At 40.8% G+C, this 23,946-nt stretch overlaps 1 protein-coding gene across 1 annotated transcript in view; it reads right to left on the bottom strand.

Annotated features, from left to right (window-relative positions):
* Positions 1-23,946, bottom strand: part of osa (trithorax group protein osa) — a 144,450-nt gene that overhangs the window by 17,972 nt on the left and 102,532 nt on the right. Inside the window, exons 4-5 of the mRNA XM_077438418.1 lie at positions 13,284-13,404; positions 206-613 (exon numbers count right to left, since the gene is read on the bottom strand). Of these exons, the coding sequence (XP_077294544.1) occupies positions 206-613; positions 13,284-13,404 (529 nt within the window). The remainder of the gene's footprint in view (positions 1-205; positions 614-13,283; positions 13,405-23,946) is intronic.

Here is a 23,946-nt window from a genome sequence, read left to right as displayed (position 1 = left end):
ATGCGGTTTTATCACATGATATTTTATCACATGATATTTTATCACTTGATATTTATCATATGACAACCAAACGAATTTTCAAAATATACAGGCAGTTAGTACAGACTTTTAGAATAATAAGTCATCAACTTCTAGTTCTCAAAAAATTATCTATAGAAATATTTTGACAATTGTATGTAGAAATGTCGATTGGAGAAATATTTACCAGCGGAAGCGTTGGAAAGTGTGCTCTGTTGTGAACCGTCATCTAATGGTGTGCCGTCCGGTCCGGTAGTAACGAGGGCAGTAGCCGGTGCTGGAGGTGGTCCAGGAAGGCCATTGTCTTGCGCCGGTTCACCGGGCGGTCCCATGACGTGGTGCGATGGTGGAGGACCCATATGTTGTGGACCTAGCTTATGCTGTAAATGTTGTTTGAGGTAGTGGGGCGGAGGTGGTGGAGGCCGTGCTCCGGTACCACCCCAGCCTGTTCCATACGGAGGGTATCCTTGCGGTCGGCCGGGGCCACCGTACTGACCAGCGGCGGCGGCTCCCGGTCCTCCAGCTCCGGGACCTCCGGCTCCACCTCCCGGTCCATACCCTTGATTCGGATATGGAGGCCGATTCGAATAGTTACCTGAAAACAAAGAAGATACGATGTAAGTGACAACGGTGACGATGGTGGTTTGTGATGTGTGATTGCAAGCTATTCCATATTACTACTAGGCAGTAGGCGAAATTGATTCATTTGTTATGAACTACCGACACAGCCCAAATAATCGGCGAATAGTAATTTATTTATAATTAGTGCATATCAGCAGTGCACTTGTCCATTTACATATCTTTTTGATTGTTTCAATTGTCTCTCCATATATAATATAGGGTTGCCAAGCGTTCTGATTAATCAGTATTGTCACCGGTTTTAAGCCTCGTGTCCCACTATCCCCTACGAACCTTTCGTTGTTTTCAAATTCTTCTTATTATGCATACTTTTTAAGCAATTTAAAAGCGACAAATTGATGGATTTAATAAAGAAAGTTTTATGAAACATTGACAGATTATTGGAAACAATGGACAATACCAAAAAAAATTGTGTTTTTCTGGATGAGTTTGGAAAAAATATCAAAAAAATATATTGAAAAAACAGTTGATTATTTAAATACGAAAAATATTATAATAAATATCACATATTTGTTCAATAAATTTGTACCATTAAAACATATATTAAAAAGAGAATTACAATCTCCAAATTGGAATGGAAAAATAGATAGTTAAATTATATTCTCGTTAATGGAGATTCAATGGACTAATGAAAGGAATAGGCTTTCTATAGATGACGTTGAAAGTATTCTACAGTGCATTGAAAACTATGATTTCAATTATTGCCAAATGTGATTATTTCAAAAAACTAAGTGGTCTAATATTCTCGATTTTTTCAGGCGGGGGGGGGGTCCCGGTTTGACTTAGAAGAAATCTGGCAACCCTATCCATATATCAAGAGACGGGATAATATTTTTGACACGGCTGTAAAATAAATTACACAACAAATGTCAAAACGACATTTAATGTCAAATTAACATCTCTAAAATACCTCGCACGACAGATCAAATCAAACGTCAATCAGGTTGCTAGCAACAAAAATAAAATTTTTCATTTCAGTGAAATCATAATCAGTTACACTTTCACTGGGTAATCTAATATCTTAGCAGCCAACACTTATTTATTTAAGGGTTAGGTTAGGTTAGGTTAAGTTAGGGTTTGCCCTATTTATTTACCCTAGGGTCGGTATTTATTTTTATTTTTGTTACTGGCAACCCATTTGGCTTTTGATTTGCCAGGCGAAAACCGAATCTGTCGTGCGAACAATTTTAGAGAGGGACATTATTTTATTTGCCGGGCCGATAAATGGTACCCTACGAAGACCCACCCCCACTCTTGCGAAAAATAAGGTCACGCTAGGATCGTGCACTGGTCGTAGCTTTTCTAGGGAGTGGGGGGGTAGGCCTTCGTGAACGGAACAACTTGAGCGTGTCTTCCATAACAATCGCGCATTCTTCTGCCTAGTGCCTAGAGGTGGGTTTGGTGCATCCGCTCTAAAATCGCCAGATTAACAGAACGGCAGCTTTAAACGTAATTCTCGTTTTCTCGAATGATAGATTGCACATCAGATGACGAGTAACCTTTCGATGTGCACATATGCAATTATTAAAATTGAGTTGGATCTTTCTGGCGAGTTTAATAAGGCTTCAAGATTCGGAACTTATCGAATCTTGCCTTATTTAAACTCGCCCGAAAGATCCAACTCAATTTTAATCATTACCATTTTAATAATTGCATCTGTGCACATCGAAAGGTTACCCGTCATTTGATGTGCAATCTACCATTCGAGAAGATGAGAATTGCATTTAAAGCAGCCGTCCGTTAATCTGTCGTTCAATTTGTCTGGCGATTTTAGAGTGGATGCACCGCATCCCCTAGAGGTGTATCTGGAATGAATTATAGTGGTAAGAAGTAGCAACCTTGCGGATAGTGGTGTGGGGGTGGATAGTTTTGATGGTGTGGTGGCATCTTGTATCCAATGGGCGGCTGGTGCGGATGTGGCGGATGCTGCTGGTGCGGCGGTGGATGGTGGTAGCCGGGTTGGGGCGGAGGCGCGGCCGGGGGCGCGGCGAGGGGCGCAGCCGGGGCTCCGGCGGCACGCGCTGCGCCCCCCGCGCCGCCGCCCTCCGCCTGGCTACTGCTCGATGGCCGCGGCGGCATGGGAATGTTCTGTTGCCCTGCAATAACAACACCAACACGGTTACATACCGCGTGTTCGATATGCAAAGGTCACGGCCACTACACTTTGCTGGCTGCGTGCCTACGACGGCTGCACGCCTTTGCCTCTGCCTTTGCATCTGCACAACACACACACACACACATACACACACAGACTCACATGTCAACCACTCGCCTGCAGTCTCCTTATCCTGTCTGCAATTAAGTAATCTGTCCAAAAGTATAATTCCTACAGTCACCGTACCCAAATTCGCCAATTTCTGTGCCCCGACCGTGTGTGGGTAGAATAAATGCACCAACAACGTAGCAAGCCTTGATCACAGCAATAACTCCTTACAAGTAATAAACCACGAATTGAAATAAATTGAACGTGGACTGCCGAGAAAAATAGTCTACCGAGATATGCTTCACAATGAATCGATGATAGGATGAATCTATGCTTTCGGTCAAATACTAAGTATGTTACATGTAATGCCCCGAACCGACTCTGAATTCTTCCGCACAGACAAAAATATTTCAATCCCCCTCCCTCAATTTCATAGGATATTGTTTACAGCGAGATTTATAGATTGATCCAGCTTAAAAAATAAAGTCTTAGTCACTAAATCATACAAGCCTGCTAGCAACATGGCTCGGGGGTTGGGCTTTTGCCTAGCACCGAGAGGCGCCGGGTTCGATCCCGGGAGTTGATCTCGATTGAAAAGAATTTATTCTGTGTATATCTGTAATGCTGCTGGTCACTTGGATATTTGTGCTCCAGGTCAATCGTTTCCCATCAGTTTGCCAATTTTTCCGATTTCATTGTTGAAACGGTTCCTCGATTAAATTGGCTAAATACCTTCCTACCTACCATGTCACCACTATTTGAGTATGATTGATGTACAATAAATTTTATGTACATCTTTAAGTTAAAATTCATAGATGTCTCGTAATTCATAATAAAAATGCTGCATTGTTTATAATTGGCCAGGAAGGCGCATTGGAGTTTAATTTTTAGACCTTCCTGGTCTATATGTATTATAAATAATAATAAAAAACTTTATAGTCACTAAATTATACAAACTGTTCGAATGTACATATTTGCCGAATTGCGAAACCCTTTAAGAATCAGCATACTCTAATATTGCTCTATAATAGTCTAATTCGCAGCAATAATGGAGGTCATATGGTCTCCTTATTACCAATGTCATATAGATCGCTAAGAGACTATTCAGAAGCGTTTTCTGCGTCATTTGTCCAATAAGGCTGGTTTTGTTAGATTGTTGCCAACCTATAAAAACGGACTCTCTCATTTTAAGATAAGTTAGTCTCATCGCAGAAAAGTTATTGATCTATTACTCTTATATAAGGTAGTTAATGGTGCCTTTGATACATCTGTTTTGGCAGACTCTAATTTTAATATCAATTATCGGTTCACCAGAAGTTCAAATCTTTTTTATCTAACAAATTTTTATAATACCTCATTTAATAGTACAATTGTCCTGATTTATTCATTACTTTTAGGGCTAATGTGAAGAAGCAAATCTGTGGTTGAATTAGCAATGAACTGAAGGAATGCCCTTCCCAACTGAAAACCACGAGGACTAAAAAAAAACACGAGCCGCATGCCTCTCTGTGTTTTCACCCTTAGAATTTAAAAAAGCCACAACTGTGGATTGAATTGAAAGTGCACTTCCTTATATTTAAAATTTCTAAATGTTAGTCATCTTGAGAATGTCACGTATCCATTTGAAAGATAGTCTTAATTTGTATAAGAAAAAAATACAATAGTCATAGTTTTCCACTATAAATATATATAGAACACCCACATGTGTTACAAATCCTTAGTTAGCATAACTATTTCAATGCTTCTAAATTAGTTTTGTATGACTCTAAGCATTCCAAACTCAATACTGTTGCCTATTGTGAGGGAGTTTGAACTTTTTCACTTCTTTCAAACTTAAAATTTCTTAGCCGTAGAGCAGAGCCACACCGTGCAACTTTGTCGGCCGACTAGTTGCGCGACACGAAAAAATGTACAGAAATGTGAGCAACAAAGTTGACGGGTGTGGCATGCCCCTTCAATTGCATACACTGGTCTGGTCGCCCTCAACCAAGTCGCTCGCAAGTCGCACGGTGTGTTAAAGTCAAACTGAGTGGTGTATAAACTTCCGACTTAATACGTCTTTTAATCAGATCAAACCATTCGTCACATCATACCACCCTTACAATCTAACAGCTGATGTCGAACCAAAAAAAGGTAACACGGAGGGGGAGATAGCTGATAAGCCAAGTACGACTTCCTCCACACTGTCACCGACCCCAAGCATCGATCGCCGACTCAAAGTGGAGCAACGACACAAGAAGCAGAGCAAGATTCAAGAGGACTCGTCCTCCCATGTGGACTGAGCACTTGCTAAATCGAGTTTTGAGCCGAAGGAGGAGGGGGAGGGCAATCAACAAGTGGCGTGCGAGCAATTAGAGCGGTGCGCGTGAGGAGAGGTCGTTCATTGAGGCTCGAACATCGTAACGGTACCCTGTGTAAAGGGCACCCCCGCCCACCCACAACGCCCTACGATTCCTCACTCTGGCGTGGTCCAGTAACCTAATGAAATATGTACAACTCCACATACATACACACACACGAGGTTAATTGTTTGGCGCGGTTTTGGGCACGGTCGTATTAGTGTGTGTGTGAATGTGTGTATAGAGCACGTGTTTGTTTTGTTGTGTCGAGTGAGATATCGGCGCGGTTCATTTAATTTATATTTATTTGCGTAAGGTCAGGGCCCCCGGAGTCCGAGCCGCATCTGATTTTACGAGCGCGTAACGTTTACGTGTCTTGCCGCATACAGAAAAAAAAACCGACGAATTTGTATTTATTGTTATTATGTAAGTTGACCGGCGGATGAGTCATCGGCAGAAGCGCACAAATGTGTTATTGTTTGTGTCCGTGAAGGAAAATTGCTCTTATCAGCGGTGCATATCGTGAGTTCTTGGATTTTGCTCGTGGGTGAAACTTCTGCAATGCGAGGTGAAATTGGACTTGGGTGGTTTGTTGGCTGATACATTTTGCATATCCATACGAAATCCTAACTATGGTAGGCATCAGAATCTAATATATAATTTCGAAAGAGACTTTGTATGTATGTTTGTGTGTTTGGGTCGTAGAATCCTTGACGTTCAATTTAATAAAAAACATTAATGATAATGAATATTAAAAAATAAATTTTTATTCGACATTCCAAAACTATGAATAATTGAGAACCCTACTCTCGACTAATAACATTTCGTATAAACAATAGAACATTGTACGTACGAAATCGAGATGGGGTGAAAAGGACAGCATATGCGTTTTACCAAACAGTGGATGGATTTATACAGGGGTAGGGAGTGTTTTTGGTCCCTCCTACTTATTTTAAATTCCAATATTCTGCATTTGTACAATTTGAAATAGATATGCTGTATCGATACGCACCCTCTTACTATGTATAGTTGGCAAATTTTTGGAAAGTTGCTTACTATAATCATAAAGCCGATAAGATAAGGTTTGGTTTGGAAGTAGTTTAATAGTTGGAGGAGCTTTATAGTACATAAATACGTATACTTGTTACTCAAAGAATTTAGAATTATATATTCAAATTGAAATAATTTTAAGTGATCAAGTAAAAAATGACAAATTAAACTTTCACGTACTATCAGCATAAGCTCCAGATAAGACGTTTCAACACTAACAGCGTTGTTGTATAGCAACACGCAGAAATATCATACTAAGAAAAAAAACTATTTCACGTCAACGACATGTAATAAATAGTCGTTGAATACAAATTTTGACAATAATTCTTGCTTTTATGTATTACTTTTATGCTTTACTTTTATTATAGCAATTGATTATAATATTGAATACAAATTGAATATATACGCGATTAAATTAAAAACCGAAAACACTTTTACATTGTTATCGCACACATGGAACGTACCTTGTACCGAAGGAGATATTGAATGGCAAAATATAACTAGTAAAATTTCAGATTTATCTCCTACCTCAACTACAATTTTTTTAACACTATAATATGCAAACAGGCTAGATTGGTTCAAGATTTTATTTTATTATCCTACAAATGTCAAGTAGAATACAAGCCCTGTTCAAAAATGCAAAGCTTACTTTGGCAAAACCGAGATACGAAAAGTACGTGGCAAAACCGAGATACGAAAAGTACGTGGCAAAAAAGAGCATCGTATTGGCCACCACGTTCACATTTTCATGCAACATAATCGCACGCGACAATATGGAACCTTGAACCCCATGTCAAAGATAATAATTTTGATGAAACCAACCCGTGCGAATAAGCGAATTTGCAATCCATACCGAGCAAAATTATTTGGACGAAAAAATAGTTTCTACGTATTGTAGAAGAGAGACTTCACGTCGAAGAAACAGACCTTGATAATCCGTTCGAGTTGATTATCGCCCGACGACACGTACGTTACTCACCAACTTCTACGTGACCTCGCCTCATACAAAATTTGAAGGCACGTCAAGATTCGAAGAATATTGGGTAACACACCATACTGATTTCAAATTTAAGTAGAAACCTTTTCAATAGGGTTCGGTATTATGAATATGTTAAAATTATCCTAAAGACTTTATTTCTGTAATATCTTTATCATTAGTTCTGGTGTGGACGAAGAGGAATGATCTATTATCTTCAAAATCATGTACTTCTTTCCAGCAAACGCCAGAAAGTAACATTTTCCCCAAGTATGGGCGACACTAGCACCACTGATTATCAAGATTATCAAGAGAGTTTCGGCTAAACCTATGCACATTATCAATAAATTTAACTATAATATTTATTAAAAAATAGTTTTTATTTTATTAAATAAGACAATTAACTTCAATCGACTTGGTTAATGAGCTCTTTTTATATAAATTATATAAAATTAGAAAGTTTGTTATTATTCCATTTTGAAGAAAGTCTACAACTTAGATGTTCTAAATAATTTATTATATGGTTAATTGATTTATTATTTATTTTATATAACTCAACTTTTGAAATTGGTCTACAACGAAAATCCATTATAATTGGTGCACTGTATGAAGACACTTGCTGTCCCTTACATGCACGTGCTGTCCCTTACACCGCCTCACGACCAATAGCATTCGTGCAGATAATAGAACATTTGTAAGTGCGAAATGCATTGAAATATTGGTCGAGATTTGTCGTAAGGGACAGCACGTGTCTTCCTACGGCGAAGTACTATTTTTCATAGTCGACATCCAAGTAAGTAAAAGTCAATAAGTATAACATTCAAATTAAATCAAGAGTATGAAAAAATTACCATTTCATTGTAGGAAAAATAAGTACGTACGTGTAATTTCTTATAAATACAATTATTGTTGACAATTTTTAACTAACAAAAAAACAAACTTGATTTTTTGACGCAAAAAATTATATTAAAAACATCATTAATGCAATCAACGAATTTTCATTGGACGGCCCAAGATGTTTTCATATGCCATTTAAAACGTGCTTGCAAACATTTACGGTCATCAACTATACGGTTTGAAATATTTTAGTGTTAATTAACTTAAAGAATTCGCTAAATAAATTAGATAAATCTATATGAACAAACTAGCCAGCGTTTTCCAGTAGAATCTGGCATATCTGAGCTTTGCCCGGCATATGGGATCCAAAAACGGAAACAAAATGGGCGCCTATAATGGGACTCTTACGAACCGGTGCTCCGAGCCCTTCTAAAGTTAAAACATCGTTAGATAATATCATACCAAATCTACACATACACATTACTTTTTTTGTAAATGTATAGATAAGTGGTGTGCCGTAAAAATCTCGATGTGTTTATCGCATGGCCTTACTTAACCCTTCGAATGCTGACCAACGCTGATCGGCGTTGTCCACGAGCCTGAAATACGCCGATAGGCGTCGTTTTTGGGTATGTAAAAAATAAACAAGAATACTACCCGCTAAGCCTTTCCAGGTAGCATCGAAAAAAAAATGCATTGAACATGGGTCGTGTAATCCGTGTCAATGTTTATAAAGACTGGTTTACACCGGAATTTCTGAATTTAAAACCACAGCAGAATTTCTCGATGGAAATCCTTAACTGCTGAGCATTTTAAATTGTGGCTTGGAATTCAAATTGTGAGCATTAAATTTTTACAACAACGAAGAAGATGGAACTAGTTTTGGAAAATACATTCATTAATAGACTTATTTTGTTTATTTTATATAGTTGCAAGATATATTAGAGAGTCTAAACACACCTTTACAAAACTCGAAATCCTCGGCGGTAGTAATCTAGGGTAGTGATCTACGGTTTGTTTGGATTAGCTATAATTTTTATACCTGATTTCTATTGGATTTCTAAATAATTCTAGTTGGAATTTTTCAGCGTGGCGGGCTTTCAACAGAAAGACGTCAGCACTCAAAGAGTTGAGTGTACGCGAGCAGGATACAAGGGGACTCGATATGATGTCATCTAGTCCCCTTCGGTCTCCGTGACGAGCCAGAATGTTAAATTACAGAAAACGCAAATATCGGAAGGCAAAGATCGAAAATCGAAAGATAAAAAAAGGGTGCATGGTTAACGGTACATACTCACTTAATTTGCGCGAGCAGGATACAACAGGAACAAAAACAACTTTCCCTCCCGTATTAATGTGCGCGCGCAGAATACGGGAGGAAAAGCCTGTTCCTCTTGTTCCTGTTGTACCCTTCTCGCGCAAATTAAGTGAGTATGTACCGTTTACCATGCACCTTTTTTTTTTGATTTTTCGATTTTCGATCTTTGCCTTCCGATATTTGTGTTTTCTGTAATTTAACATTCTGGCTCGTCACGTAGACCCAGTCGCCTTGTATCGCGCACACGCACATAAGCATGGCCGTGCGACAAAAACAGGGAGATTTTCACGGCACGCCACTGGTATAGATATATGTTAAAGCCAAACATCAATATGCTAACCTTGAACCTTTCAGTGTACAAGCAAACGTCCTTGCGACAAAGTCACAGCAAAACAAATGGTACCCAAGTACTACAGAAGGGAAACACGGTATGAAATATTGAAACGTGTGGCTATCGTCGACCGGCAGTTGCGCTCCCACGGCTTGTTCCACTTGGAGGCCGACGAGAGCTGGTTGTGTTGGTTGAGTTGGTTGAGTTGGTGAGCTCGGTGTGGTTTGAGTGGCGTGTTCCGAGAAGCAGCCAGCCAACCAGCGACGGCCGCACTGACTCAGCCGGAATCGTAATGACGGCCGGAATGTTGCCGTCGACCAAACAACACCGCAACGCAACGACTCCAACTCTACACGGCTTATTTTATTTGTCCGAGGGGAAAAACGCAACATTTCCAACGATATTATTCTAAGCAATTCCTATGTTATTACTTGCTTATACATATATTTGTATTCAATTGTTTTTTTTCCGTCCGAGTGGAATAATGACGGCTTTTCTAATGAGACGATTTATACGAGTGGAGTCTTAGTTACAATACCGGTCTAATTTGACAGTCGTAGTGGGGAGTCGATACTCGGTCTATTCCGATGAAAATATATGGAGGTGGATTCGATGAAATTGGGAGACTAGTTCAACACTATTGAATGGAAAATATACGTGTATGTAGACATCATTACTGAAATTGGTTATATAGCCAGAGCCGTGCGGTAGATTTTCTCAATATGATGCAAGTCTTCGAAATGCCGCCACCAAAAAGTTTTTTTCTAAACTACGATTGGGATTTAAAACAAATGCACAAAATGTACGAATTACATATTTTTTATTTTGAAAATGACAATCCACTAGTTTTACGCTTCTAGCTTTAACGTTAGCAAATTCATTAATTAGGAATGTGTAATCTAGAGTGGCAGTTAATGCATATTCAATAGAAATTAATGCCAGATTTATGAGTTTTGTTTGGCTCATTGAACTTCCTAAGTAGTGTTTTTTTATTAATTTTTATTTGGAAAACCTTCTTTCCCCACTAGCTACAGAGACGGGTGTTAATAAAATTCTCAGAGCTAAAAACAGTATTCAGATACAACAATTTAAAACATCCAAAAGTTTCATAGAGTATGGTAGCATTTGGGATTCATCACTTAATTCTTCTTGAAGATCATTTGCATTTATATCGGCTTCATTTTCGACTGAAAGTATTGAAAACTAGTACAATAATTTTCTAGCGTTGTCATAGCATTGAGTTTTAAAATGTCATATAAAAACTGAAAAATTTTGCTATGGGTTTCTATGCGTAAATCGTACGTTCATAGAATTAAGGGTAAGTCCAGAATATAATAGAAAAAGTTTATTTTAATTTATTCTCCTCTGCTAAGGGTTCATCGACAACTTCTTCCCGTCAGATTGATTTTTAATCATTGAATGGTTCAAATTGTATTTTGATTTCGCTACTTATGCCGCCCTCCTGTAAGTGCCGCATCATTGTATACGGCACGGCTCTGATATAACGTAATATGGAACTAGCCGTAATACAAGAATTTGAAGAAAGATTACGTTTATGTATGTATATGTATATTAGCGGTGATCGCAAGCAACACCTAGTCCTTAGAAAGCGTGTACGTATTTCTACATAAAAACACAATAAATTTAAATCGAACACGTTCTACATATACTAGTGTTCAACATGACCAAGTTCGACTGTTATATGATGAAAAATTGGGTTTTTATTAATATAGACAATATTTTACTGTCTAAGATGTAAGTCGACTACTATATTTGTATCAAATTCTATATATGTATTTTAGACAAAGTCTTTTGCGTCATACTCCGAAACTTTCTACGGATTAACTCGCTACGTTATGTATGTACATCTAACTAACGAAATTCGGTCGGTTTGGCATTAAGATTTAGTTTAGACGCAAATATTAGGTAAGCTTAAGCATAGACACACAGCTGAAAGTAAATTCCTCTATGAAATCCACAGTTAGAGAAGAAAATGAGGCTTGAAGAGACGACCAAATATGTAGGATAATACAACCCCCCTGAGATGCACCTAAGGGTGGCACAGCAAGGTAGGAGGCGTCCTTGCACGTGCGATAGAAATTTCAAGGCCAACCACGAGCGGAGAGAGTGACGGCGGGTACACATACGACAATTGAAAACCGTACCCGCGAGCGACGCCCACACCCCCACTCACCCCCAAGCCGGAAAACTTGCCGCCCCGAGCCCACACCCACAACCCACCCCCTCGTCTCACTCCACGCTCACTCTCGATTTCCCATTCACACACAAAACCGGAGAGGGAAAAAATAAAAACTACCCTTTGAAAGGCGGGTGGGTTCCACTGTCCCCCCGGGCTTGAGGGGGGGGTCCAACCCTACCCCCCTCCTATTTTGCTGAGGCCGCACGGCAATAGGGTGGTGAGGAGGGGGTCGCACGGGGGACAAGGGTGTGGGTGATTTCCCCCCCACAGTGGTTTTGCACACAGAAATGTGGGTCAATGTCGGGGAATCCCGTCTGGTTTAACAGCATCCTAGACGCGTCTGTACCGAGAGTTTGAGAAGAGAGCAATAAACTAGTACCTCGACCCGTCACGGCTTGTACCTTTCGGTCTCTTTCTTGTTACCTTCCGCACAACACTGAGCGAGGGGTATATTTTGTGCACGTGTTTACTCACAACTTGTACATTTCACTATCACATCCGTGACGCTTCAAAGAACAATGTATGTATACACACACTCAGCCGAACGAGCAACAGGTGTTTACATCAGCAGCGACGAGTGCGGAAGATTGACGCGTTTATTTGTGAAATCTGTCAAAACGTAGTGAACCCGGAACAAGTGCCGAGCCCGACCCGGCGGAAAAAAATATACACACAATGAGACGCATCAGCCGGGAGTGATTTATAATGGGATCCTTGCTGCATTTGGAATGTGGGTCATGCCGAAGGGGCATTGAGTGAAAATAAAGTATTAAGAAAAAAAAATGAATGCCAAGGTCTGAGGGTTCCCGCACTCTCGTTTACTACTACTACCACCACCACACGTTTAGCGTTCTCAATGCGAAAGTCGTCCTTGTTTACTACAATGACGGCCGTATTCGTAATAAGAAAGGATCGTAAATGCCGAAAGCGCGTGTCGAAAAAGCAAAAACATTAAGGATTGCCGGAACACAAAAAGGGAAAAAAGTCAACAACGGAACAGGTTATTCAGTCGCAAAAGCACCCGGTCAACCTCATCCACATTCATTGCGCGTAAACACACCCATCCTACGTTTTTCTACCACACTTCAAAGGACACTTTTTTTTTGTTGTTTAGAAAATAATTAGCCCGTGTGGCACAATGGCGAAACGGTATGCATATCGATGTTGACGTGTGTATCAAAGGTCGCGGTCGCGTGCAGGTCGTCGCCCCCGGTTTGGCGCACTTATCAGGTGCAGGCGGTGCGGTGCTTCCGTGCAATTGGCGCGGGCGTATTTATTAAGTAGCGCGTGAGTGGCTCGAACAGCTGATGTGTCAATATGCATAGTAAATAGTAATTGTATAAGTATAAAAATAAACGATGTGGGTCCTCACCGACAGCCGGGGACATGGACCGCGAGCCGCTGGAGCCGGTGGGGCTGGGCGAGGGCCTCACCAGCGGACCTCCGCCTCCACCTCCACTGCTGCTGTCATTGCTGTTTTGGCCCGTCAACTCCTGCAAACACAAGAAAATAGTCCATAATCAATATAAAAGTAGATACATCCAAATTTAAGACCAATCAGTAATGTTTCTGGACAGTAGGATAGGTTTGGGGAGCGTACGACAGTATACTTGTACATCATGCGTTGTATGATTTGAAGTATTTCTGTGGTGGTGACGGTCAGATTTGGATATTTGTGACTCCGACTTGGAGTTATCGTTTCCTATCATTTTAGTTGAAACGGTTTCTCACATTTTGGCTACCCTATATTTGTCACTACTGTTTGAATATAATTTCAAATATATATAGTACACTGCTAGTATCGTATAGGCTCCTAAACGAATTGACCGATTACGATGGAACATTCAGGATTTGTTGTATGCATGTCCGGGAAGCTTTCGGTAAAATAAATCGCCCAAAAACGCGAATGATTGGCATTGGAACGCAATAATTTTAAATGTTTTCGCGTCGCCACCTGCGTTGTTAGGGTAAAATAAACAAACAATTGAATAATTTCAAATGTGTTCGCTGTCTGCATTTTTCCGACAATGGGAACGGGAATTGCATGCGTCATTGTGGCATTGCAACGCACGCCGGGTTCAGCTAAGTTTGTAATAAAAAACCGCTTAAAACATCAAATAGTAAACATTCATTTGTTTTTTTATTAAATTTATTTAATCCGAACGAAAAGTAATATTTAACGACAGCCATCAGAAATGAATTACACACACCACAACGAATGGTTTTTTTTTTATTATATAAGGAACCGGAACCGAAAAAATAATCTGGATCCGGAACCGGAATCTAAATCGCAATCGGAATCGAAAACGTCATCGAAATAGAAAACGTATTCGATTTTGTCGTGTCATATAAAATTATAGTTTTTCGACAATGTCGCGGATTATACCACCTAAACCTTACATACATACATTAAACCTTAAATACAGTCTCTTTTGAAATTATATATTAGATACATATATGTACATATTATAACGTTAGTGTCGATTTGGGACAACTTGTCATGGCACTTGGGTATATAAGCGCAATTTAGAGGTAAATGAAGTCAACCAATGGATCCCTCTACATGAGGCCCCCCCCCCCCCCCCCCACCGAACAGTCTGAGAGACGACTTCGTCGGAGAACGAGACGGTTGTCCAGAAATATAGCACTAGAACTACCGCATATCTGTTCTATTAAAAAAAACCCGCAATTTATCTAAATAAAAATTTTGAAAGAAAAAGAAAGCACAGATATAAAAAAACAGCAAATCTTGTTAGGTTCAAAGTTGATAGTGTCTGAATTTATCATAAAAATGCATGGCAGGATCGAAAGACGGACTTTAAATCTTAAAGAGTTCTGTTGAATTGGTTTTTGAAATATGAAAATCTACGGGTTTCAATTTAAAGTCGTCAAATTTCATATACCATCTCATGATATATACAATACTGTTGAACGATATCTGGAAAGGGTCAAAGACTGGGGGATCAAGTGTCACCCACTCAGAATCTTCTGAAAAGGGATCCATTTTGGTTTTTTTTTACATTCATCCGTTCAAGTAACATACCTGACTCTCTAGATAGTTTCATAATACTTTGCATGACAATAAATTAATATTTCGGTCTCATATTTACTGAAAGTTAAATATTTAGTAGTAAAATAAGTGACTTGTTTGCCAATTCGGCATTAGTAATTCCAATAACGCACCGTTCAGTCCCACTTCTAGTAATGACTAAAAATAATAGAACAAATTTACTTAAGTTGTTTGACTGCCCATATATAAAAAGTTGGACAAGTAAACTAAGAAAGGTGGAATATGTATATGTTCAGACATGAACTATAAAATTGTGGAAGATATGCAGAAATTGAAAAGATTTCCAATGATTTACTTTCAAAAATCGATAATGATAGTTATGATAATACAAACAATGAACATTATTGCACTTGTAAAAACAAAATCTTAGCTCAAAAACACCTTGTAAAAAGAACTTACTACTGAAAGCGATTTACCTATTAGAATACATGTCTCATACCACTGACTGTACAACGTGAATTGAAAACAAGATTAAGCAAGGAAGAAATTGTGAGCCTCGTGTTGTGACATACAAGTTTTATACATTGTATATTTTGACAACACTCAACACTATTTTATACTATTAAATTATAGAAATTATCGTTGTTTTGCATTTTTCTTCTTTGAAATCTTAAGAATGCCTTCGTATTTCAGTGACATCAAATACAAATCCCACACTACGTTTCCCATCTACACTAATAAACGATCTATGTATTATAAAATACGATAATATGCAATGTTCTCAGACATAAAGGACTAGATTTTTTTTATTTTTCATCGATACTGAAAAGAACCTTTGACATGTTCAAAAGACGACACTTGGCGTAGATCAATAATAACCTACATACGTATATTAAACACATGCTAGAGGACATATATAAAAGGTAATTCATAATTAATATGTCAAATAATAGACGATCTTCCTATACGTCTTAGGGTCGAAGGACTTGATATTACGTCTAAAAATAGTGATAAGTGAGGAATTGAGCAAAACAGAAGGTAAATATAACTGTGTTGTTCCAGCACAAATAAATAATTTCAACAAAAGAACGATCGATCGAATACAGCAGTACCGCAAGCAAGTTTCTTTACATAATAATACGTAATTTCATGCAAAAAAACATGAATCAAGATTACGCATGCCGGTAAATAATAAATAAAAATAAACTTTGATAAACGTCAAACGCTACACTATTACGAAACAATTGGACGGTATTATCAATGTGCATAAATTATACGCATAAATGCGATAATTGTCAAGACCGTTATCTGTTTTTAGCTCGTGTACACACAAACACACAAATACACATATAACAGGAACTATGTCAATACCGTGACCTAGTCAATAAACGTAGCAGACAGATTTTTTTTTTTCATTTGACACTTGAACAGCGACTGAAAATGGGCCAAACGCATGCTTAGCTGCAATAAAAAGGGAAAGGTAAACAATACAAACTGAATCAGTGAGGCGCGTATTGAAACGTTTTGTCTACAATAATAATAAAAAAAAAAAGATTTTTTTCCACCATTCAATAACGGAACACACGTGCACGTCGTTCATTATATTTTTGCATATCAGGTGAGCGCAGGTAAAGATTGACCGACACGTGCCGACGATCAAATTAGAACATCAAACAAACAACACACCGGGCACGCATAATTGCCTCTCGAGGGATGAGAGAGCGAGAGCGAAAGACCTCACAGACTTGCAGTCTCCATCCACCGTGAGATTGATTTATTGAGTCATTATGAGATAGTGTGCGTATTAATTGGAATATATATCGTACAAAAAAAAATAAAGCTCGGAACAGTACAGTACAGTACAGTACGTTTGACGGCAAATGTAGCGCGGACCGCGATGAAAAAGTGCGAGCAATTATCAATGTGAAATATTAGCGATCGCCGAGTAAATAAAGTTGTAAATCGACGAGCTGGAATAGTCGGCGCGAAGCCGGCTCTCGAAACGGCGCATCGGCGCGCTAGCTCCCGACCCCGTCGGCTCCGGTGTTCGGGTGAGCGCGCGACCGCCGCCCGGGCGAGTCCAAGTTCCCCTCGCTGCTCATACTCACACTACCTCACACTTGACTCGCACCGAGCTCACACTACCTCGAACTCGACTCACACTGCCTCATACTGGGCTCGAGCTGCCTCGCACTCATACCCGTGCACGCGAGCGAACGCCGCATTCTGACTCTACGTGTACGCTATATAGCGCGAAAGGCGCGCGCGTTATTTTGTTACGCACCGTTCCACATTTACGACACACACACACACACACACTCTCTCATTCGTCACCGATATATAATCATCAACAATATGTTGCAAAAAATAAAAATGCACACTGTTTCAGTTCGATACGAACGATACACTCGGTCGGACGCTTAGAACGGTGACGCATTCGGCAAATACGCGGTTTGTCCGCTCGCTGCCTACCCAACTCTCTCTCTCTCTGAGTTGGGTGCGTTGAAAAATGAACCAATTGTTGTATATGCACTTTGGATAAACGTTTAAAATCATGTCACTTATGTAATGAGGATTTATTGTGCCGCTCGAGTCGTTGTTGCAAGGTAAATAAGTGCAATCCTAAACGCAACGACTCCTTGCGCAAAAGTGCGCTATTCAACCTTGGCACAAAAAGGATATTATCTCTTCGGCGAGTCGTAGAGCTTGCAAAATAAAACAAAAATGGACTTAAATGTTGTATAACGTTAGCTCACTGAAAACTAGACCTCAATTCACATTCTGTTAGTATATTCAACAGTGATTTGTATAGACGAAAATTTAGAGAATTCAAGTTTAAATTGGATTTATGAATATTGAATTATAAACCTATGAACTGTATGCCCAAACTAGAGTGACTCAACAATACCCTAATACTAATATATGCATATCTGAAGCAGTGTTTCAATCTATCTTTTTCTAATGTTTAGGTCAAATTGAAGAAAGCCTGTTTGGAGAATCCCTTAAGCCAAATATGCACATTTTATTAGATTCATAAATAAAAAAGTTAATGATATACATCAGCTGTATTTAAAAAATTGGGCTAATGAAGAAAAAAAAATTTATTTTCATTTAAAATTCGGAATAGTATTTTTTTAATGTGTACAGCCTTGATAATATCACTATGTATGCTAGCTACCTAAGTTTCAAACGGGTGAACATATCAAGATACATAAGAGTTAAGAAAAGCTATGGGATATTTTGCCGAAATTATCGTGTTTAAACGTGGGTGCAAAAGTTGCACTGCGATTTCGCGCGCTTTGGATCCGATCCTAACTCCCAACAAAAACAGGCTTTACACAGTTTATGACCACAAGAAAACTTTACACTGCCATAAACCGAACTAGCAATAGACGTGTACAGATTTTCAGTGTGAGAAATAAATATCACACGGTAAACCCCGTCCTACATATGCAAACAGTATTCAGCGGTATTTTAGCATTTGTTGTTTTTTTTTAGTAAACACACAAACCGTCACTGATAAGTTGACAGACAGCTGTGGTATCAAAGAAGCACGACTGTCACGTGTTCACAATGCAATGTAAACAAATGCGATCGAGGGTATTATTTGTTGTGATTAAGCGAGGCCACAATTGGTATCACCGAATTGCACTTACAGTGTCGTAACATTTAAGCGTGCAGACGTAACGAGGATCTCTTCTAATTTCGACCGAATGAAGTGTTCACGCCTGGGGGGTCGCTTCCACCTTACAAATTAGTGTGATGGGTTCGACCGCATCAAATTACTATAATTGGCGTTTTCTAAATATATACAAAAAGGCATCGGATGAATGAAACGCGTGCCGACACACCGGTAATGAATGGAAGAGAATCGAAGTGTTGAACAAAAAAAAAACACAAAAAATACACACATATGAAGATGTAACGTGTTAAAAGATAAACAAAAAAAAACGAGACGAGCTCAGGTCGAGCGTGCGTTGTATTTTTAATTGTAATCTGGTCAGATAGCGATCTGTGGTGAGTCACAGACGAGAGAAACGCGGTTGCAGTTGCGCGTGTCAAGTTGACACGTGTGATTGTGTTGGGGCAGGTTAAGCCCACTGACCAAGCCCCCCCCTCCCCCCACATAAATTAGTCGAGGACACCTCATTCGCGAAATCGCCGGACATGGAGATAAGTCGCGATCCGTGTGACCAATCTACAATAGATTGTATCGTTCGGGAAGCAGACGGTTCTGACAGGCCCGTATTCAATGCATCTATCCTCCTATTTGGGTCACAGCATGGAAGGATACTATGTATTACTCAACAGATTCTGACCTCTGAGATTGTCACTACGTGGACAGATGTTCGTTGACTTTCGCCTACGAATGGTTGCGGAGGAACAGTCGTGACTGCTCTCGCTTATTTTGACCGTATTCGCTATTACACTACTACTGCTGAGATATGTAAACTTCACTCTCATTGGAATCCGATTTATTATAATTTTTTTCTTCTGGTTATAACGACTTTGTCGGAACGCTGTATGGTCTTGTCATTATCAACATCACGCACAGCCGTAGGCGAGCTGACTCGTCCCGCTTTGAATTTAGTCGAGGGTCGATCGTGTGATGCACGTTTGAAGGAAGGGCGGCTATATACAGCCCCTATGAACGAACGCCCTAAGCAAAATTACATTTTTTTTTATTAAATTTAAATTTACAGAAATCTAATCCCTGCGGTAAGTGTTTATAAATACAAATATAAAATAATAGGCAAATATAATAAGATACAAGACAATAAAACATACGTGAAAAATGACAATGAAGAATGTAGGCGGCAGAAAGAAACGGAGAATCCCAAACGAGTGTGTCAAATTTGAGACGCGGTCGCAATAAATTTGCATCATGTCAAGAAGATAGGATAACGACCTCGAACCGACTATAAATCTAGAAATGTTTATCAACAACACACGTTCGCATTTCGGCGATACCGTGAGATGGCTTATGAATATGTAATGCGTTACGGGATGTTCGCGTGGACGCGGCAGATATGTAAACAAGAGAGGAGGGAATGTGTGGCAGAGGAAAGCGAAAGTGAGACGAGTGCGGCGCGGATGAATGAAAACTCGCAGAGGGCCCGGGGTGGAAGTGGAACCCTCTCCGGAGGGATCCACAACATCCCGCCCAAGAAGGATGCACATTACGGCAGTGGGAGCGAACTTGCATACAATTAGCACTATACACATACATGCACATGTACCCAACGTTGAGGAGGTCTCGGAAGGCACGAGTTTGCGGAAACAAACAAAATACTAAGAACGACCATTGCGTGGGTGGGTTAAGAGGGAGGCGGGTGGCTTCAAAGAAGGAGATGGGGGTGGGCGGGATGGGGACAGGCGACAGTAAAGTGGGAGGGAAAGAGGGAGGTGGGCGTCGGGGCGATTAGCATTGCGGGCGGGAGGAATGCGGCGACAGGTCCTTGTATAAATATAGACAAACGGGGTAAAGAGGGGGGTAGGGGAGGGGGCACACATTTTATTGAATGTCTTTATGGGCCACCTGTTACGCGACAAGTACATACACATATACACTCTCGAAAATCGTGTAAATAACGTCACGGCAGGCCACGTGCGCTCTTCGGACCACTGCCGCTGTGTGATAACGTCCCGCTGCAATTGCAAGTAGATGACGCGCATATGTATTGTATACGAATAAATATATGCGCGCGCGCAAATCTGCCAACGTAGAATTTCCCTCCACATTTCAAATACACGGGTTACGCGAATCGAATACGAAAGACTCGAAACGCATTTTTGCACGAAAACTATTCTGAGCTAGACGATTTAAAACTACTAATTGTGAATTTAGAGCGCTGAAACGAGAGTAGAGCACTACGACGGACGAATTTGACATCAGTTGATTAGATTCGGCGGAAATACGAAAAATATTTGCGAATACTCTTCAGACAATTACAAGCGAAGAAAAATGCAACCACTTTAATCGCCATGCGTTTGTAGAAACCGATTCGATTATTTTATTGTGTTATGTCTTGAATATATCTAACGACAAATATTGACTTTTTTTAATTCCATTAATTAGTATCATTTTTAAATGTCACTGAAAAAAACCAAAATTAATTTCGAGACGAAGACGAAGGAGCGCACACCGGTGCGCTTATGGCGATGAAGTGGTTAAATAAAATCTAGCCTCGACAATTCCGACTCATTCGACAAGGAAAACAGGAATGGTTACATCATAAAATTAAGAAAAAATACAATCGCTATAAACCGAAACCATTTTCTTAAAGTTTGAAAGGCGGTAACATTCATTACAAAACAGGCATTGGAATAGTTTAAAATTGTGGATAATAGAAGTGGGATTTGACGTAATTGAGCGACGTTGTTTTGACACGACAGCCTCCAGCAATTGGAGCTTAGGGGTCGGTCGATCAGAGACACTGACGTCATACAGTACACGGCACACATACGCACGGGATCAGGAAGAGATTGGATTGACAGGCGGGCTGTCAAATGAGCTTCGGCGGAGCGAGCGTCGGTTTCCCATACCGGCGAGGCTGCGAGCGCCCACCGAAACGACACACTCGCGTGGGAAAAGGTGGTGCGGCGTGCCTCCGAGTGAGTGACACGTGCAGCGCAATGCAACCAGGGGTACCTGGATGTATGGCGAGGCCGCAGCCAGGCAGTCGGGCAGTTGGGCAATTGGCAGCCAAGCACTTACCGTGGGGCGCGGCTGGGTGGCGCAGCAGGCTATGGTGGCGGCGCGATGTGGCGAGGGTTGGCGCGAAAGTATGGCGCGAGTGCGCGGGACGACGGCCGCTGCCAGAGTGCGATGGCGGCGGACGGGGGGCAAGGGGAGAGGGGTGAGCGGGGGGAGGGACCGGTGGGGCCGCGCACACGCACACTCCCTCACCACCACTCACACTCGTATCCAAGCTCGCCACACGCCTCCGTAAGCACTGCGAGCGCGCACACACACAGCCGCAAGCTGCACCGTGCGCCAATTACCCACCGCCGATCGATGCTTATTGCTTATTGCTCATTGCTCATTGCTTATAGCCCGATGGACACATGTCAATTACATCGCCGGCGCAACTGTCATCCCTTCGCGTCACATCGACGTAACGCACTTCCTCGCCGGCTGTGCATTACATTACATCCGTGTTCACTTTGATCTACAAATACGAATGAATTCGTTACTCGCGACGATCCAAAGAAAATTAGTCCTACATGTGTTATCAAAGATGTACATGTCTTATCGGACGGAGGTTTATTCATATTTAATTTGTAACGAAAATAAATGTTGATTATTCGAAAACGGTACATTTATTTCAAGTACGGTGGCCTCATTTCGGGACACTTAAGATGATTATGATTTAATAACTCAAAGTAATTATTAGTCACCGGACCCAGAAGGTGCCGCGTATTATTCAAAGGTTGTAAATGCATTGTTAAAGGTTTGCCGAACCTTTTTTACAAAGGATTTACAACAATGGAACAATGGATAGCACTGTGACTATCCGATGTCTAGTAATTATACTTGAGTTACATTTTTTCACGCTAAATAAATTTTTCTTCAAATCGGAATTTTTTTTTTTTGAACAAAACATTCACGTAAATAAAAATAAATCATCGATTTAAGTTTGGAAAAGTTACATTTCCATGGTTAGTAACTTTCAAAACATATGCTGAAATTAAACTCGCCTACCAAAATATGCATACATGTTGCATTACTACACAAAGAGAAACTTTGAAACGATTCACGTGTTGTGACAACTCAATCGTATTGAAGTTTGGCATTGGCAACGACAGAATTAAAATTAGCCGTGGATGCATACCCATTATGCAACGGCCGTTTGTTTTGATTCAGATAGAACAATAAACAATCAAACTCATTATCATCAGTTCAACACGTTTCTGCTTTTTTTACGCCAAATGTGGGGGGAGGGGGGAAAGAGCGCCAACTCTAATCGCCGTCGTTATCTGCGATTTCAATTAGTGCGCGAAGTTTGAATATGTACATAAAAACACACCGCATTTGACAGGGACGGATCGGATCGATGGAAGTGTGTGTTTGTGTTGTTGTGGCCGCTTATCTGTCGGCGAGATATAAGCGCGAGATGAGCGCGGGCCGGAACAGTCGCGCACTCGCTTCTGGGGCTGTGAGGCTGTGGCGTGGTGATAAGGGCGAGCACACGAACGAGCACGAGAGCACAAGAGCACACGAGCACACAACACAGCAAAAGCACACACAGCAACACGCACACACCGAGAGGCGAACGTGCACACGCACGCAACCGCCGGCTGAGCCCCTCGCGGCGCGCGGCAAAGAGACCCGCTCTCGCGTCGCACTACGGCTACTTCAAAACTCCAATACTTCATAAACGCGCAGAGCCTACGCCCAGCCTCGCTTCGATGCGAAAACATTTTTAACAAACTAAACGGAATATTTTAAATTTTATAAAAAAACAACGAAACTCCTATCTCGAGTTTGAATATGATTTCAGTATTGCGTTGGATCTATCTTAGATTGGGCCGTATTGTTGGAGTTTCGATTCAGTGTTGATGTTGGATGTCACCTGTCATTGAGATGAGTTGTCGTGTGGAATGAGTTGTTGCGTTGTGGCAGTGCGTTGTTCGGGCTGCGATAGCGGTCGCCTGTCGGCTTGCGGCGTTCGGCTGTGAGGGCAGCGCGGGTGAAGGGAGCTGGCGCGCCGTTTGGCCGTTTCGAGAGCCGAGTCTCTCTTTTGCGTCAAGTTTCGAACGTTGCCGCCGTCGAGCCGGCGATCGATCGTCGACCGAAACTTATTAGGGGCACGCGTCGGTCACGTGGCGAAACTTACTGCTACAGCTCGCTTATCAAAAGCCGGTGGCCGGTAATGACAGATCTCAGGTGACAGATCCTGGCCCGCTCTCGCTCCCCGTCTCTTTCTTTCTTTCTTTGTCGCTGGGAAATTTTATCGCATAACCGAAATTCAAACGGTTTTTTTCGCACGTACAAATGTAATGTGAAGCCTTTGACGAATTT

The sequence above is a fragment of the Arctopsyche grandis genome, chromosome 9 (genome assembly GCF_051622035.1).
Source record: "Arctopsyche grandis isolate Sample6627 chromosome 9, ASM5162203v2, whole genome shotgun sequence".
Classification (NCBI taxonomy): Eukaryota; Metazoa; Arthropoda; class Insecta; order Trichoptera; family Hydropsychidae; genus Arctopsyche; species Arctopsyche grandis.
Note: the sequence above shows the minus strand (reverse complement) of the source record. Positions and strands in the feature narration are given on the sequence as shown.